Source organism: Schistocerca americana, chromosome X (assembly GCF_021461395.2).
Source record: "Schistocerca americana isolate TAMUIC-IGC-003095 chromosome X, iqSchAmer2.1, whole genome shotgun sequence".
In the NCBI taxonomy this organism is placed as follows: Eukaryota; Metazoa; Arthropoda; class Insecta; order Orthoptera; family Acrididae; genus Schistocerca; species Schistocerca americana.
In genome coordinates, this window is record NC_060130.1 from 704,151,616 (window position 1) to 704,169,784 (window position 18,169).

General features: G+C 41.0%; 1 protein-coding gene across 1 annotated transcript in view; it reads left to right on the forward strand.

Annotated features, from left to right (window-relative positions):
* Positions 1-7,617: 7,617 nt before the first annotated feature.
* The window catches only part of LOC124556835, a 139,214-nt gene continuing 128,662 nt past the window's right edge, over positions 7,618-18,169 (forward strand). Inside the window, exon 1 of the mRNA XM_047130852.1 lies at positions 7,618-7,717. Coding sequence (XP_046986808.1) covers positions 7,660-7,717 — 58 coding nt within the window. The 5' untranslated portion in view covers positions 7,618-7,659. The remainder of the gene's footprint in view (positions 7,718-18,169) is intronic.

Consider the following 18,169-nt stretch of genomic DNA (forward strand, 5'->3'; position numbering starts at 1 on the left):
TGAGAAATCAAACGTAGATGTTCGCTCCACAGTCTGTGTAAAAAAAAAAAAAAATATTGGCCTATGAATGAGTATTGATTCTTAGTTGACGCGGTGTAAACACACACACGCACACACTTTGCAACCTGAAATTTCAGCAAGATGTTATGCCTTCAGAGTCCTGGAACCAGCGTGGAACACTCAATGACTTTTAGCTACATGCTATTCCCATGTACACTCATTTCTTAGTCACGGAATTGTTTTCTGGAGAACAAATATACAAAACATGTTGCTGTTTCCAAACTACAGAAAAGGGACAAGACAAATAACGAAAAACAATAATCCGATTTATTGTTAAAATCTGTTCAAAACAAAGGTAATTTTAACTACACCATGCGAGTACTTTTATCAATCAGTTGCACACATCACAAATAATTTAGACATTTACTGTATAAACGGCTGTTTCCATGACCATGGAAGAAGATCTACGTTGGACTTACATTATCAAGAAAGAGTAAACATAAACATCAAAACAGAACGGACAACTAATGAATAAAGTTTTTCATGATTTGTCCAAGGAGGTAAAAGAGATAACTAACACAATCTTATTTACAAAGGAAGTTAAAATCTACCTGCCATACACTACATTCTATACACTGAAGGACTACTCAGATAGCCGGACAGAGTGGCCAATCAGGAGCGCCGTGGTCCTGTGGCTAGCGTGAGCAGCTGCGGAATGAGAGTTCCTTGGTTCAAGAGTCATTTTTTGAACTACTCAGATAACGCTCAGTAAGGGTAAGATAATGAAATGGCAACACAAGTAAATAATAATAATAAAACATCTCCATCATTTTACAGAACATTTCCGAATTATATCTTATTTTCTTTTGCGGGAGCCCTTACGCGATAGCTCTGCTCGGGAAAATGCTAACATGCTATCCTAATTATGAGCTCAACATCTGTTTCATTACAGAGAGATGCAGAGTTAGATTTTCAGGCAAGAAAATAGCAAGTTGGGGTACACAAAGTGGAAACCAAACATTATCTTCATGCCCTGTTACGTTATGAAATTATGTGAGTACATTGTATGCAGTAGTGATTGTTACTGAGAAACGAACAGTGTAGCAACAGCTTTTTACATTATCAAATCACTGAAAGTTGTACTACGTTGAAGGTTACGGCAGAGGAAATGCTTTCTTGTTGTGAAGTAGAAACAGTTTGTGTTGAATGAAATAGGATCTCCTGTGTTATCCAAAAATGTAGGACTATTGAAAAGAGAACTCTGTTAAATTTCTTCATTAATAGTTATTAAGTGTTGAACAGTGTTGTTTCTGATTCACAAAATTAATCACTGAGTACGTGGATAATTACTTGGCTTAAGTTTCAGAGAACATCAAAGTCATCTGTTCTTATTGTGATCTTCACTCAAGAGATTGGTTTGATGCGCCTCTCCACGCTAATCTATCATAGGCAAGGCTCTTCGTCCCCAAGTAACTACTAGAACCCACTGCTTACTGTACTCGGTCTTGGTCAGCCTCTACAGTTTTGATTCCCCCACACTTCTCCACACTACCAAACTGACGACGCGTTCATGCCACAGGATGATCTCATATTTTAATCAGGTAGTGCTATAAACTTTTCCCTATCCGTTTGTGTACCACATAATTAGTTTTTCGATCTATCCATCAGATCTCTAGCTTTTCTTCTGTAGCACCACATTTATAAACATTGAATTGCCTTCTTATGAACTGTTTATTGTCCATTGTTACTTTTGTACAATGTTACACTCCAGACACATACTTTGAAAAAAAGACTTCATAACACTGAAATTTATATTCGATGTTAACGAATTTATCTTTTTCAGACATTCTTATCTTGCTAGTGCCAGTCTGTATTTTGTGTCTACTCTAATTCGGCCATCGTCATTTATTTTACTGCCCAAATATCAAGACATATCAAGACTCATCCAGTGCTTTTAGTGCTTCATTTACCAATCTATTCCCTCAGCATCCTCTCATTAATTTTACTACATTCAATTACGGTTGTTTTACTTTTGTTGATATGTATCCTGCACTCTATTTTCAGCACGATATCTATTCTGTCTAGAAGTTCTACAAAGTCCTTTGCTGTCTCTGACAAAATTACCATGTCGTCACCGAACCTCGAAGTTTTTATTTCTTCTCCATGATCTTTAATTCTCTTTCTAAATTTCTGCTTGGCCTCTTTCACAGCTTGCTCAACGTATAGTTTGAAAAACATCGGAGATAGGCAAACGCCCTGTCTCGTTCCCTTCTCAAACAGTTCTTCCCTTTCATGTCATTCGACTTTTATAACTGAAGTCTGGTTTCTGTGCAAGTTGTAGATAACCTTTCACTCAATGTATTTCGTCCTAGCAACGATCACAATTTCAAATAGTAGGGTCAAGCAACGCAAATTATTGGGAAGTACATATAAAGTGACACATGGTTTGCGGATGTCACACCTCGACTACAAAATGTCCAGCGTTGGGTCCTCAGTCACACTATGAATTTATTTTTTCTAATATTAACAAGACGTTCATCTCGATAAAAAAAATACAAAAAAATAAAAATTAAGTTCCCCATGTTCCACATTTTATTTAAGAGTGTAGGTTGGTGGTTGTGATACGCAGATCTGAGTAGGGCATATTCAATCGCTTTCTTATTAGTGCAAGTCTTTCCTTTCTGTTTATCGAAAATTGCTCGAAGTGGTAATGTTAATTACTGAATTTCATACATCCTTATTTTTAGGCAGGTCTCTCTCTCTCTCTCTTTCTTTGACGGTCATCACTACAAAGAACTGCTATGAACGGGACTAAGAGTTTCTTTGGTGTCCTAATTCTCGCTCACATTTGAGCCCACAAATTGTGTAATATGCTCAGCAGCTAAATACAGTTGCCAAAAGTGGATGAACAAAAAGTATACAAAATTGATACATTCCAATAATCAACATCACCATATACATTCCAGTACTTTTCTTCATATCGAAGTAGGTACAGCAGAGGTAGACAACGACTGGGGTTATGGATGATAAAGTACCACCTCTTCGGTAATTTGTAATATTTGTTTTCATTGATTGTTTCGCAGTGTACTAAACTTGTTTTGAAGTGAATGTATGTCATACTGTGCCAAAACTCTATTAAAACGTTGCGAAAAAAGCATACAACTAAGAGAGTGATCGACTTGTTGTCTGTTGGCATTTGTCTGGGGATCTTCGGTCGACGTTTGACTAACGATTTTTCTGATGTTTCGCCTGCACAAGTGACGGATTGTCAAAGCTTCACCCTGTACTGCTGACGGCAGACTGTCAAAGGTTCACCTCCATGGCGGTGGCCAGTGGCAGTCCGTCACCAGGGACCAGGGCAGGTCTTCGTCAATTCCAGCCACTCGCGCTGGCGAAACATCAGAAAAATCGTTAAACAAATCGGCCGGAGATCCCAAGACAAATGCTAATAGGCAATTTCTCAACAAGGTGCCACGAAAGCCTCAACAATCTTGTAATTCGGTGATCCTTCCATGAGTAGCTGGACAGTGTCAATCAACAGACAAATTTACCGAGCCATCAGCAGATATCTAGCCAATGTCAAGGATACCATCACTCATATCTCAGGGGGGAGGGGGGGGATGTAGATATAGGCAGCACTCATAAATAGCTTCGCTGGTGACGATTGATGGAAAAAGAGGACAGCACCGCTGCGTTATTATCGCCCTAAACAAAAAATAATTTGTTTTACCTCCCTCGCAAACTTTGACACATGAGTATATACATTTCATTGTTGAATAGTTCGATAATCAATGTGAAGACTAACATGAAGACCCAGTCCATTTCCTGTGACATCCATGAACGCGGAGTCCATGCGTCAAGAATCTGCACAATGCGGGAGATCGGGAAACCTATAGAGAAAACTTAATAGCTACTGGTGCAGATGTAAGAAAAGCAAATCGTGAAGGCTGAAACAATGTCAGAAGCTAGTGAAAGATCTGTCTGAAAATTCTTGGAATATATGATGCTACGTGGAGTCACTGTACGGATCCAAACTTTGCATACGTAACTGGTAGATCACGACGCGCAGCACTCTCAGAGAGTTCTGTAACGATGGTGTAGTATGCAGGGAAGTATCGACCCTGGTTGATTGTGAGGAAACACACAACTATTTAGTCCGTGTCTGCACTTCGTGTACCGACAGTCAGCTCTTTTTAAAAGTGGGTAAATGCAAGATAATGTTCATGACAAAAAAAGAACCTACAGCATCCGATTAAAAGAGTAATGGTGAAGCTTAGAAGCTGTCAGATCGTTCAAGTGTCAAGGGGTTGGCGCACAAACCAATAAGAATCACGATGAATGCTTGAAATCAGTGGGAAGGAAGGCGAACTGAAGATTTAAAGGACTTGGACAAAAATGTGGAAACACTGCTAGAAACGCATGTTTAAACATAAATCGAGAGCCAAGCCTGCAGGTTGCGCTGTTGTATTTGACCATGAAGGGCTCCTGTGCACCGTCCTCAACACCTCGTAAGTGTCAGCCGTAGTCAGAACAGTATTCTGTGTAGTTATGTGTGCATGATGTCGGAACTAAGTGAATTCGAATATGGGAAAATGTTGGTGCTGGTATGGTGGGCTCTAATGACCTCAATATCGACGGGGCGTTAGACCCCGTATGGTGCAGCTTCCGTAACCAAGGAAGCCGAAGTCTTTGGTATTTCAACAGGCAACGTATCGAAGATCTAAACAGCGTGCTGAGAAAGTGGAGGAACGTCATCATCTAAGTCACAATAATAGTGTGTTGAGTGATCGTGACGGACAGCATTGAAGACTGCGACGAAACATAAGAGGACTACAGCTCCAGAACTCAATGTCGCACTCGCGAGCCCAGTCAGCACCAAAAACAAAACGAAAGGCGCTCCATAAACAGGGAATTACAGGGCAAGCTGGAATGCTAAAACCACTCACTTGTGATGCAAATACCCGTAACAGGTGAACGTGGTGCCAAAGCCATAAAAACCTGGACAATGCAGCAGTGGAAGAAAGTTGTTTAGTCGGGCGAGTCTTGTTTTTGATTGTTTCCATCTTCTGGCTGAGTTTATGTTCCCCCAACATGGCGGGGGTTCATTGATAATTTGAGCAGCCATATCGTGGTATTCCATTGGTCCCATCGTTACTCTGCAAGGTCGCATTACTGTCAAGAATCGTGCGACCATTTTGGATTATTAGGTCTACCCTATGTTAAAGTGTTTCCTCTCCTGTGGGGATGCTGTATTCCAAGACGACAGCCGGCCGAAGTGGCCGTGCGGTTAAAGGCGCTGCAGTCAGGAACCGCAAGACCGCTACGGTCGCAGGTTCGAATCCTGCCTCGGGCATGGATGTGTGTGATGTCCTTAGGTTAGTTAGGTTTAAGTAGTTCTAAGTTCTAGGGGACTGATGACCTCCGATGTTAAGTCCCATAGTGCTCAGAGCCATTTGAACCATTTGAACCAAGACGACAGGGCCCATGTTCAGGACTGGTTTTGTGAGCACGAGGATGTTTCTCCCCTGACCTCCGTAGTCACCAGATCTCAATGTTATTGAGCCTTTGCGGTCTACTTTGGAGAGAAGAGTACAGGATCGCTATCCACCTCCATTTACTCATATAATTACCAGAACTTGCCACTATTTTGCAGATACCTTACATGAGCTACATTTGTCTATTCTGAGACAACTGGAAGCTGTTTTGAATGCCAACGGTTTTCCTACACCGTATCATGCATGTTAATATGTTGTGTTTTTCGTGTTTCCACATTTTTGTCATTCCCTGCCCCCCCATAGCTTCTTTGGGAATATATTGGAAAGTGCGCTGTGTCTGTAATAGACACTGTATGCAAAACGCTAGTGCGATCAGTTCTAGAATACTGCTTCAATGTTTGGCGTTCTAATGACAGCAGACATCGTTCGATTTCAGAGATGCGCTGTCAGGATCGTTAACAGGTTGGTGTGACTCATAAAATGACGTGAACGAGATGCTAATCGAACATAAAGTAAATTAAAAAAAAAAAAAGACGTTGCTCTTGCGGAATTTTAGGAAACGAGTATTCGAGGTAAACTGTGCAACAATTCTGTTGTCTCCGTCGTATGTCACGCATAGGGACGTTGACAATAAAGCGCAGAGCGGGTACCGAGGCATGATAGTCATGTCTTCCTCGCCACAGACTGTCGCTTGTATTGGCACGAATTACCCTCCGTCATGCACTGAGCAGTTGCTTCTAGAGTGTGTAAGTGCATGTGTTCTGTATCGGCATTTTACATCATGTCTGCTGCTCATAAGCAGCGTAATTTCTGTCGTGCCATTCTATTCGTTGTCGCTATTCATTATTGTTATGTCGCTCCTGCTGTTATTATCTTCTTACAAGGGAACCTCCCCATCGCAACCCCCTCAGATTTAGTTATAAGTTGGCACAGTGGATAGGCCTTGAAAAACTGAACACAAATCGATCGAGAAAACAGGAGGAAGTTGTGTGGAACTATGAAACAATAAGCAAAATATACAAACTGAGTAGTCTATGCGCAACATAGGCAATATCAAGGACAGTGCGAACTCGGGAGCGCCGCGGTCCCGTGGTTAGCGTGACCAGCTGCGGAACGAGGGGTCCTTGGTTCTAGTATTCCCTCGAGTGAAAAGCTTAACTTCTTATTTTCAGTTTATGTGACAAACTCTTATGTTTTCATCACTTTTTTGGGAGTAATTATCACATCCACAAGAAAACCTAAATCACTCAAGGTAGAAGAATCTTTTTATCCATTCGCCAAGTGTACTAGTTAGGTGGGTCGACAACATTTTCCTGTCATGTGACGCACATGCTGTCACCAGTGTCGTATAGAATATATCAGACGTGTTTTCCTGTGGAGGAATCGGTTGACCTATGACCTTGCGATCAAATGTTTTCGGTTCCCATTCGAGAGGCACGTCCCTTCGTCAACTAATCGCACGGTTTTGCGGTGCGGTCGCAAAACACAGACACTAAACGTATTACAGTGAACAGAGACGTCAATGAACGAACGGACAGATCACAACTTTGCGAAAATAAAGAAAGTAAAATTTTCAGGCGATGTTCCACTTGAACTAAAGACCTCTCGTTTCGCAGCTGCTCACGCTAACCGCGGGACCACAGCGCTCTTGAGCTCACACTGTCCTTAATGTTGCCTATCTTGCACATGGACTACTCAGTTTGTATATTTTGCTTATTTTTTCATAGTTCCACACAACTTCTTCCTGTTTTCTCGATTGATCTGTGTTCAGTTTTTCAAGGCCTAGCCACTGTGCCAACTTATAACTAAATCTGAGGGGGGGGGGGGGGGGTGCGATGGGGATGTTCCCTTGTTAGCAAATATTAATCCCATCGTCGCAGTAGGAAACAGTCTGTTAACTCAGTAATTCCTAGAATGACGGTTAGAGAAATTGCCATTATAATGCCTAACGGTTGACAGTGGTGTTGACCAAACCGAGTAATTATCACTTCGTGTGGCATCACCGCCCACTAGACACGAAGGAGCCAAAGGGCTGCGGGGGGGCAGCAGAATTATTTGGAAGTCCCGTTAGAAGCGTGGGGAGCAGCGGACATGACGTCACGAGGGGCGCGTGCTGCGCATGCGCGGCGCTGGGCGAGCGTTGTTCCAGTCAGTCAGTCGTAAGATGGCGTTCTCGCTGCTGCTGCTGCCGCTGCTGCTCGCGGCGCCGGGACTGGCCAAAGGTGGGTGCACGCCCGGAGACCTCAATGCAGGGTTGGAAACGTAGCTAGAACTGGCTTATACTGGGAAAAAGGCAGACATGTCCCTTACTTGAAAAACTTATACGAAAATACTTCCTTGGTACAAGATGCAATTCAAAAGCGATTTTTTTTTCAGTGTCGTAGCATGCTCAGCTGTAGGGACCTCGGTCTGTTGTGATATTGTCATAACACATGTTTTCGGTAAAATAGTGTCAATTCTCAAAAGGAAGAAAACTGTCTCGTATGATAATGTTTTTGATACCGGTACACTTATGGTGTTACATTTGCTGGGTAAAAAAAAAAAAAAAAAGATTTTGTGCACAGCTGGTATAAATACACAGCATTCATTTGTAACTAAAGAATTTGTTAGTACCTATTTGCAGTACACGGGCGATCACACTCTGTCGCTACATTGTCTAAGTGCCAATGAAAACGGATACGTAGCCACAAAAACACAAATGTGAATAAAAAAGTAGAAGTTAATATTTCACTTTCAGTTCTAGTTTATTTTCTCATTAAGAGTGACTTAAATTCATTGTAAAGACTAAGTATAGGCTTAGGTAAATGCGTACCTAAAGACAATAAAGAAACTAAACGCAAGACACAATGCGAATATGTAAAGTCCATGGCTGACTGAATGCCGTATAAATACTCTAAAACTTGATAAATTGTAACCCAGTCTGGAGCGCAAGTACTAAAGCTGTTCGTACTGCACAGAAAAACATTACATAAGCATATAACAAGTACATAAGTAGTAGTCAGTATGGTAATTAAAAACGAAGTGAAGGAGGAGAACTGCAGCGCCAGGACCAATATGATTAATATTGAGCACAGTGGCATCAGCGTAACGTAGCTCGTCGGGTTAATGGATAAGTGTCACATAATTGTACACCTCTCTATAACTTACCAGGTAAGTCAATTAAAGCTCGAAAGAAGGACAAAGTGTACCACCACCAGTAGGACCACTGCTATTTACACAATGTAATGCTCAAACCAATCGTTGTGTTAAGGAGAGCCTTACTTATTTACTTTACTATACTTAAGTATTACTCCAAAAATAAGGATTTCTTTAATAAACACGAAGAACTTAAGAATTAGTATAAAGTATCAATTTTACCGGTAGGCCTACTTTACCTGTAATTATGACTTGCGATCAGGAGAATAAAAGCAGTCGGGCGGACCCTGGTAAACGTCAGAGAATGCCGGCCACTCCTTTCACACCAGAAACATCCACATCTGAGCTGACTGGTAGTTCCCTAAATTTTATCATACTTTATTTAGTTTTTCGATCCGTGTATTATACTACTTCATTATAATTTTGTCTACTTGCGTCATTAAAGAAACTTAGATTTTCTGCTCACGTATACCTTTTGGCGTCGAATCTGTTTCGTTATGAAAGGCGTCTTCAGCTATAGCTTCTATAGGTATGACTGATACACGTATGACAAGAGTTAATATCATTTCACATTCTCTGAACAAACAGAAATACTGAGAACAGAAGAGAGAAACATTTTCACAGACAATAATCCAAGGCTACAGAAATTTATATCTAATAGACTTATTTCGTCTTGACAGATATTTCTTGTGACATACATCTCAACCTGGTAAATGTGTCTTTTGCTGTTACGATCAGTTTAGGTATTACGCCTCGAGCTATTGAATCGCTTCTGCATGTAACAGTATCGTAAGCTGATCCCGTGTTCAAGCAGAACGTATGAGGAAATTCACTACTTTCATGGAGTGTTCAACACCGACTTTAGTCTATGTATCTCCTCTGATTTATGAATTTATTTCTGCAGCGCAAGTATTGAAGCTGGAGTCTGGAAATAATACGGAAAGGAACTGGTAATGGTATTCTTGGAGGAAAGCTCGCATGCTGTGTAATAACTTGATTTATGAAAACCAAGAAAATCCCCGGTTACATTTACTAGACTGGGAAATAAACATGATTTCTCTTGATTAGAAGGCGGCCAACACTATAACGGACGATTGTACTAAGTTCTATGGCCTTGACAGATCTCACAAAAAAGGCATACCTAGCAAAAATGTAATTTCCGAAGTGTAACAGCTTCTGTCAATGTGCGTGTTGTCTTGAGAGGTTATACTGCGAATACGGAAACGATTGTTCGGAAAATAACAAGCAGCTGTCGTTATAAGTGGGTTACCGACTGTTACTTCACTGCTTAGTGAAAGTGGAAGGAGCGCTCGATGAAGGGAATGAGCAAGATCTCATGTGTCCCCCTCGCTCGTTAGCTGCCAAGCACCGGAAACTCGCAGCCCATCCTGTAAACTAAGCCTGGGACCGGAAATTATCCACGCGAGTACCCAGCCTCGCAGACGGGCCTCAGATATCTTTTCAAAAGCACAGAAAGCGAAAGGCTGAGATTTTATTCTTTACTCACCTTTAAACTTCACTAATATTGTTACATAGAACCACAAATCTATTTTATCTTTCTTTGCGCATTTCTTTGAAGGCCGAAAAGTTTACATCTTTTTAATGGTTTGCGTACGGTACAAAATAATTTTAATGCTTAACAGTTTCATTAACACCTCGTTGCAGCTACAATAGTGCCCAGTGTGGTGATGGACTCTTCTGTAATAGGAAAGAAAATCGATATATAAAACTATTCTGTTAGACATGGTGAACTTATTTGATTTGGATTGTACGTGGCATTTAAAGATGTTATATTACGTAGTCGTATCGACACTGTGTGCTGGTTAGTACTGTATGAGTCACTGGAGCAAGAAACAACAAAAAACTTTAATACGTACTGCTCTGCGTAAGGTGTAAATGCTGTCATGCTCCGTTGGTCAAATGGTGTTTCTACACCCATTCATCCACCCACCCACACACACATGCACATACACACATATACACACATATATACAAACGTGTGTGCCTGTACGCGAATTTATAATCATTATAGTCAAATAAATAGGTAATAATAGGCACCCTAAAGAAAATGAAGTTCCCAAACCCAGTCACGTGTTAAATGAAATGAACTTTATCTTTTTCCTTCAGAAAACTTCTCACTCTGCAGCGGCCGTGTTCGCTGTACTGAGACTGTGTCCGACCTGGACTTGAACCATGACCTTTGCGTTTTGTAAGCAAAGTTCTACAAATTGCGAACCGTAAAGACCCAGATTCAAGCTCCGATCAGTATACATACTTGACAGTATGAACATGAACGTTTCTTAGCTGAAAATGTACCCAAATCATATAATAAAATATTATACGAAAGTAGAGCATATAGGACGGAATAAAGGATTATGACGGCAAATATTTTACGGCAAAAATATTAGACTCACCGTCAATATTAGAATTAAAAGCTTTAACCCCTGAAGCAATATTTGACTGAATGGAAAGCTGGCCATGTTGTTTCCATAGCACTCATTCCGATATCTTTTTTAAATTCATAACCCCCATACCCTAAGTTCGCAAATTAAAAAAAAAGAATATTTACTTGCAATTCATCCACAAAACTGGTATCATATTCCGAAGATATAAAGAACGAAAACGACTTTCTTAAAAAACCTACAAAAAGCAATTTATTCTCGATTTTACATTCCGAATTTCGTATCTATAGCTTAAAAATTCAGTTATACGGCCAAGCAACGAAGTGATGATTCTTACGCTGGTCGATGGTTACTCTACTCTGCAAGCGACTGAAGGGTACAAGGTATACAGGAATTACTGCCTACGTCCCCTCCTTAAAGCCTTCTGTTCAATTCTCGGATGGAGTGATGGAAAAAAGGACCTTGTTAGTACCGGCCTGTATACGCGAGAATCGTTCCAACTTAACCATCATGATCATTATGCAAGACAGAAATTTCAGGATTTAATATGTTTCTTTACTGGTATAGGAACATAGGCAGTCGGTATTTTGAGAGCAACTCTGTACGCGATGCAAACGCCTCTCTTGTAGCGTCTTCCATTGGAGGTTGTACAGTATTCCTGTAATGCTCTCACGTTGGCTGAATAAACCGGTGACGAAGCATGTAGCTCTTCTGTAAATCCAATTTATCTCTTTCGTTAGCCAAAATGACAGAAGTCTCAGAGCGAGGAAATATTCTTAGAAAATTGAGCGCACGGGGGCTAGACAATAGTTCATTGATGAATAATACGTCGCTGGTGCGGCTCCATAGCTTAGTGGATAAGTTCCTACGGTTTTTTTTACTTTCACTTATCTCATTTTTCACTTATGACAAAGATAGGTATATGTGAAAAATCCTATATCGCGCTGTGGTTTTGTGTCGGTTATAAATTGTACATTCCCCCAAATCTGACAAAGTTTTTTCAAAGGTCAGAGAAGCCTTACTCACAAAATTTCGAGAGACCAGTTTCCATATTAAGTCAATAAAGATACTAATTCCTTAAACACGCATCTCGCGTGATGGCCATGATGCTGAAATTCGATAAATTGGGGTCAATACAAAGGGGTATCAATAGGTTGTCTTCCCGCGTGCCATTCTAGAGTGGAATAGGAGGAAGTAAAGCTGAGACTGGTACACTGTAAAACTTCATCACACATTGCACGGTAGCTTGCCGAGTACATATGTAATTTGTTTATATCCAATCGAGGGAGGTACTGCTTGAAGTAAATGTCGGGGTTTCCTGTTTCACTCCCATTTAGTGCACATAATTGTTGCGGCGAAATTTCCTTGATAAAGGAAACAATATTTAGTTACAATGCATGACGTCGTAATTCATATACGATACATGTAATCACATTGCAGAAAGGTATCCATTAATTTACTTTACTACCTCAGGACGTACATTGGGGATAAACCTTGCATCAACTAGAACTTTAACACGACGCACAAGACCATACAGTGTCATACGCGATTTATTTTATATCAACCAGATATTGAGCTGAGATATATGAAGCAGAAATGAATATTTCCTCTCCGTTCAAATGAAATTTTTACGTAAGACAGGAAATTTGGTATACTGTACACTGAAAGACGTGGAAGAGGAGAGAAATTCTGAATTTATTCCCGTCCTCGACGTCAGTGCAGTGCTGTCCAAGAAGTGAGCATCTATCAAGCGATCTGTAAAAAAAAATTCCATAAAATGCCATTTATGTAGAGTTATGATAAACTGAATCTCCCGCCATATTATGCTATTTTCTCACTGGTGCGTCACTTTTCTATGTCTTCTTCTAATGTAGCCCAGGTAGGCTAAAATGTTGGACACCTCTGCTATAGACCATCAGCTGTAGACCATCAGGGACATTAATAAATATCTTATTACTAAATACAGGTAAATATAGTATATAATTCCAATTTATTGATAATGAGAGGTCTTTCCGTAATACTAAGTTAAATCTGTGGCTGCTGTTTCCCATATCTTTGAGTGCATGACAACAAATTCTCAAACACGATGAATTAAAGTGTATGAATTCTGGAATGCTGGTCGGCTAAAAAGATGGTTTCGCAATCATTTATAGAGTGACACGTGATCTGTCGACGCCCCGTATCCATAACTCACGAACACAAATCGCGTGTCAAAAGAATTTCTATAGGTGGTGACCTGTATACAGTTTTTTGCTATGGCACCCAATAATAGCGGCGGTAGACCCATTTGTACCCATTTATGGTGGTTGAAGAAATTTTCCGGCGAGGGTGCATAGGTTGCTTGCCACTGTTCTGGGTTAAATCAGAAGTTTCTCAGAAAAATCTCTGAAGTTCGTGTAACATACCAACGAGCTACTGACTATATTCTAGAACGTAGCTGTGCACTATGTCTAGGTTTCTCTATGCTCATCGGCCAGTTTAAATGCCAAGTACGTTTTGCATTGTGGTCTGGAAGGTAGTTCACTCACTAATTCGTTGTGTATCACGGGCGATGTAGAGAAAGAGCATATAACGTTGTTGATGAAACGTCTGTCGGAAGGAGTCATTCATATGCACGACGCCATTGGTAACAATAAGATGAGTAGGGTTTGAGCCAGCAGCTGCTTTCGCCGGCTCCTTTCCTCTCTTTTCATCCCATACTTATCTATACCATTACGAACGCAAAATTAAGCTCCAGAAGCACTATTCACTTTATAATTACTATGTAACAATGCACCTCAAATTTTAAAACAGATCGCCGCGCGGGATTAGCCGAGCGGTCTCAGGCGCTGCAGTCATGGACTGTGCGGCTGGTCCCGGCGGAGGTTCGAGTCCTCCCTCGGGCATGGGTGTGTGTGTTTGTCCTTAGGATAATTTAGGTTAAGTAGTGTGTAAGCTTAGGGTCTAATGACCTTAGCAATTAAGTCCCATAAGATTTCACACACATTTGAACATTTTTTTTAAAACAGATCGAAATGTTGCAATGGCGTCCCCAGTAGGATCCTTGATCCCTGAATTTTACCCAAGGTTCATTGACAAGCGTGGCATTTGCATTGATTTGACTCTTGCAGACAGAAGACAGATTATTTGATACAGGTTGCTTTAGACTGAGAAGCATGTCTGAGGGATAAAATTTCCTGCATTTTCGTACTTTCTTTAAGGCCACACAAATGTACAGATGCCTACAAACAAGTGTACTATCATGTGGGTCCATAGATAATGTAGTCTATGTACAGAATCAGATGACATTTCGTTTCATGACTGACCCGATGCGTTCTGTGCATGGAAGTGCTAGGATGTCATCTCCACCACGAGCGTACTTCCTGACGAGAAAATTGCGATAATTCTTTTTCTTTTCTCTTTTTCTCTTAAATAGTTTTTTGATATCTAATAAAAACAATTTCGGTTGGCTCCGCAATATAAACTAAGGTTCCACTACATAACTGAGAGGTCTTATATGGAAACTGTGGTATGTCTCAGAGTACAGATCAGTCGTTTAGATATTCGGTCTGTGGCCTAGCTTGAGATTCTATCCTGGGCGTTAACGTGGCTATGGTAATACTTTCTGTTTGTAAAAAATCAAGTTGTTCTGTGGTTCTGATTGCACGGTAAATCTGAAGGCCCCATGAAGGTGTCTGAGCGAGGCAGCCTGCAGGTCGGAGAAAGATACAGGCAAAACATCTCGTACAGGGAAATGTACAGCGGCCTTCAAACGATCCCTCATTTTGATGAACACACTGACCTTGAGCAGCGTAAATGTAACTTAAATTTACTTAACACTTATCATGATGGTTTTTCTGCTTGGTGTAAGTGCTATGTTTTCGGTATAGATCATAGTTTCGAAAACACTGAGAGTATACTACATGGAAGTCTTCATTCCATCAGCTAGGAAAATTTTACTTTACTGTCGCTTACATTGCAGCGTCTTAATTTCATTTGTCTTCATTTCTCTTCGGCCGGCCGGAGTGGCCGAGCGGTTCTACGCGCTACAGTCCGGAACCGCGCGACCGCTACAGTCGCCAGTTCGAATCCTGCCTCGGGCATGGATGTGTGTGATGTCCTTAGGTTAGTTAGGTTTAACTAGTTCTAAGTTTTAGGGGACTGATGACCTCAGAAGTTAAGTCCCATAGTGCTCAGAGCCCTTTGAACCATTTTTTTTTCATTTGTCTTCGCCGGCCGCTGTGGCCGAGCGGTTCTAGGCGCACTGCTGCTGCGGTCGCCGGTTCGAATCCTGCCTCGGGCATGGATGTATGTGAAGTCCTTAGGTTAGTTATGTTTAACTAGTTCTAAGTTCTAGGGGACTGATAACCTCAGAAGTGCTCCCATAGTGCTCAGAGCCATTTGAACCATTTTTCATTTGTCTTCCACTATGGAGTAATCTCACATCACGCTTTTCAGTGTATATCACTGATGATCGCAGACTGCTGATCTAAACCAGTTTGAATTACTTCAGTCAACTTGCTGTTCTAGAACGTATGAACTAATCAACTTGGACCGTGAAATAAATAGCATAATATTCTATTTTCTGCCTCGGAGGGGAACAGAGGTGACATCCGTTTGCCGTTGCTGAATAACGCGTTAATGAACTAGTGCATTGTGTTCACATCTGTTGCTCTCTTTTTGTATTACGAACTTGGCTCCCGAACAATATGGCTTCATGTTTCTTTCTTTTTTTTTAACACCTCTCACTCGTAGCGACGTTATTTGCTGTCACATCAGTTTGCGTAGTGTACTAGATGGAACACCTGCCTTTACCACAACTTACATTACGCATATATTATTTAAACAACGTAAATTGTTATACCTAGCCATTTTAAGAGGAAATGCGTTCCACTGCCACAAGCCTTAATCACAGTTAAAGAGACGGCTTTCCCTTCGTTTCCTTTGTGCTTGTTGTGTCACGTAAAAGTATTCATTGTGCAGCCCTGATGATGGATAGATTACTTCAAAGCCCGGCCATTTCGATATTAGAACACATCAAGCGAAAACTTCCAGCTATATCAGGTCAAATCCTTATTGCAAGGAACACATGTGAACTGGGATTATTTGTTGTGTTAAGTAAGACATCATGAACCCGAGGATTGATTTTAAAACCACACTACTTTTTTATGCTAAAAGGCCCTGATCTAGTGAAAATGATAAATGAAAAAGAAAGATTCGTATTAATTCCCGTCGATGACGAGGTCATTGGATATACAGCATGAACACGAGTACGACAAGGATTCTGAAGGAAACCAGACATCTTCCACAGAAGCTATCCCGATGTTTGCTTTAGGGAACTGCTGTAACATCGCAAATTCTAAACGTAGGTAGCTGTACGGGTTTCTGTTCCCCATTCCTCCCAATTGGAGGCAAATGTCTTCACAGCCATGCAAGTTCGCGCGGTGCAGGAAATAATTCCTTGCCTTTTCCAGCTCTGAGAAACGGTTTACCCAACCATTCGGAGGGAAAGAAGGTAAGATATTAGCATCCCGACGGAACACAGGATCATATGGGGCAAATACGTTGGAGAAAATCGACATTGGTCTCATTTTAGAAGCTAATTCGATATATAAGTTAAAGTAAGCTTGTAATTAATGTGTGTTACCAGTTTGACTTATGGTAGTGGGGCATAGATTGCTAATGCCAAAACCATTCACAGATTAGGATTCCTCTGGGATCAACGGATAGATAAGTGAGAATCACCGGGAAAGGTAGAAAAACAAACGAGTCAAAGAACATACTGTAGTGAAAAACGTACATCTTATTGTAATAAAAATGAAATGGAAATATGCAGGATATGTATCCAGAATGAAACAGGGAACTTCTTTTCTGAATCTCAAAAAATATTAAAAGATCGAGGGGACGACCCGTTGAAAGGTGGAAAGATGGCGTTGGGAAACGTGCATATAGATGAAGACCGTAATCGGTGAAAAAGATTAGGGGAGAGCTTTATCCGGCAATGGATGTTAGATGACTGAGGATGATAGTCATGAGGCTGAAGGTATCAGAAGTGTTATTTTCTAGGTTAGTACGGCTCCCACGTTATTAATGCAGGTCGCGCTGTAGACTCTGTGAGCTAATTCACAGGTTGCAGAAATGATACCGTGGTAACAGCTAACCATATTGCTGTTGTTCAAACCTTAGTGAAAGGGATGAACGTGGCCAGTATTAAACTCCTGCACCATTAATACGAAACTTTTGCTGCTTCTATTAATGTCAGCAAACCAACTCAAGACTTTCCAATCCACACAGGAGAAAAACAAGGCGATCCCATATCCCCCAAGCTGTTCTCTGCCGATCTGGAAATGGAAATGCCAGAATTGAACTCAGAAGAAAAAGGAATTAGGAATCACGGGAATAGACTTAAAAACCTGAGATTTGCGGATGACATTGCAATATTGGTAAATGATTTTGAAAAACTACAGACTACTGGCCTCGGAGGTCAGGCAGTGAGACTGAACATAAATCTTACCAAGACAGAAGCTATGTCTAATAAATGGAGGACGGTAGGCAACACACAACTCAAAAACGCGCTACTGGAAACTGTCAGAGAATACATCTATTTTGGCCAGCTTGTGAATATGACGGCAGACGTAAGACTGGGAATCTTTCGACGCATCAAGCTAGGTTAGAAAGCATTTGGAAGATTATCAGTTATCTTCAGGTCAAATATGGCAGTGAAACCAAAAGAGCTTACTTTTGATCAGTTTCGCCTTAAGGACTGTGGGACCTGGACACTTCATGAATATACAAGACGGAAACTTAGAGCTGCACAACGAGGTGTGGAAAAGCATGTGTTGTGATTTACCAGGAAAGACAAAAAAGACAGAAGACATCAGATCAGTTGCCGACATTAAGGATATTCTGGATAGAATAGCAACTATCAAATGGCAATGAGCCCGCCATGTTGCGAGAAGGAATGATGACCGATGACAAAGGCGATGTGGAATGGATTCGAAGAAACAGAGACAAACCACGCAGAAGACTGCCAGACGGACGGGACAAAGAGCTGCGGAAGATTTCTGGAATCAATTGACTGAATATCACTCAAGACTGTTCCCAATAGAAGAAGAAATTACAGACATACCAGAGCTCAGTACTTGGAGAGTCCACATC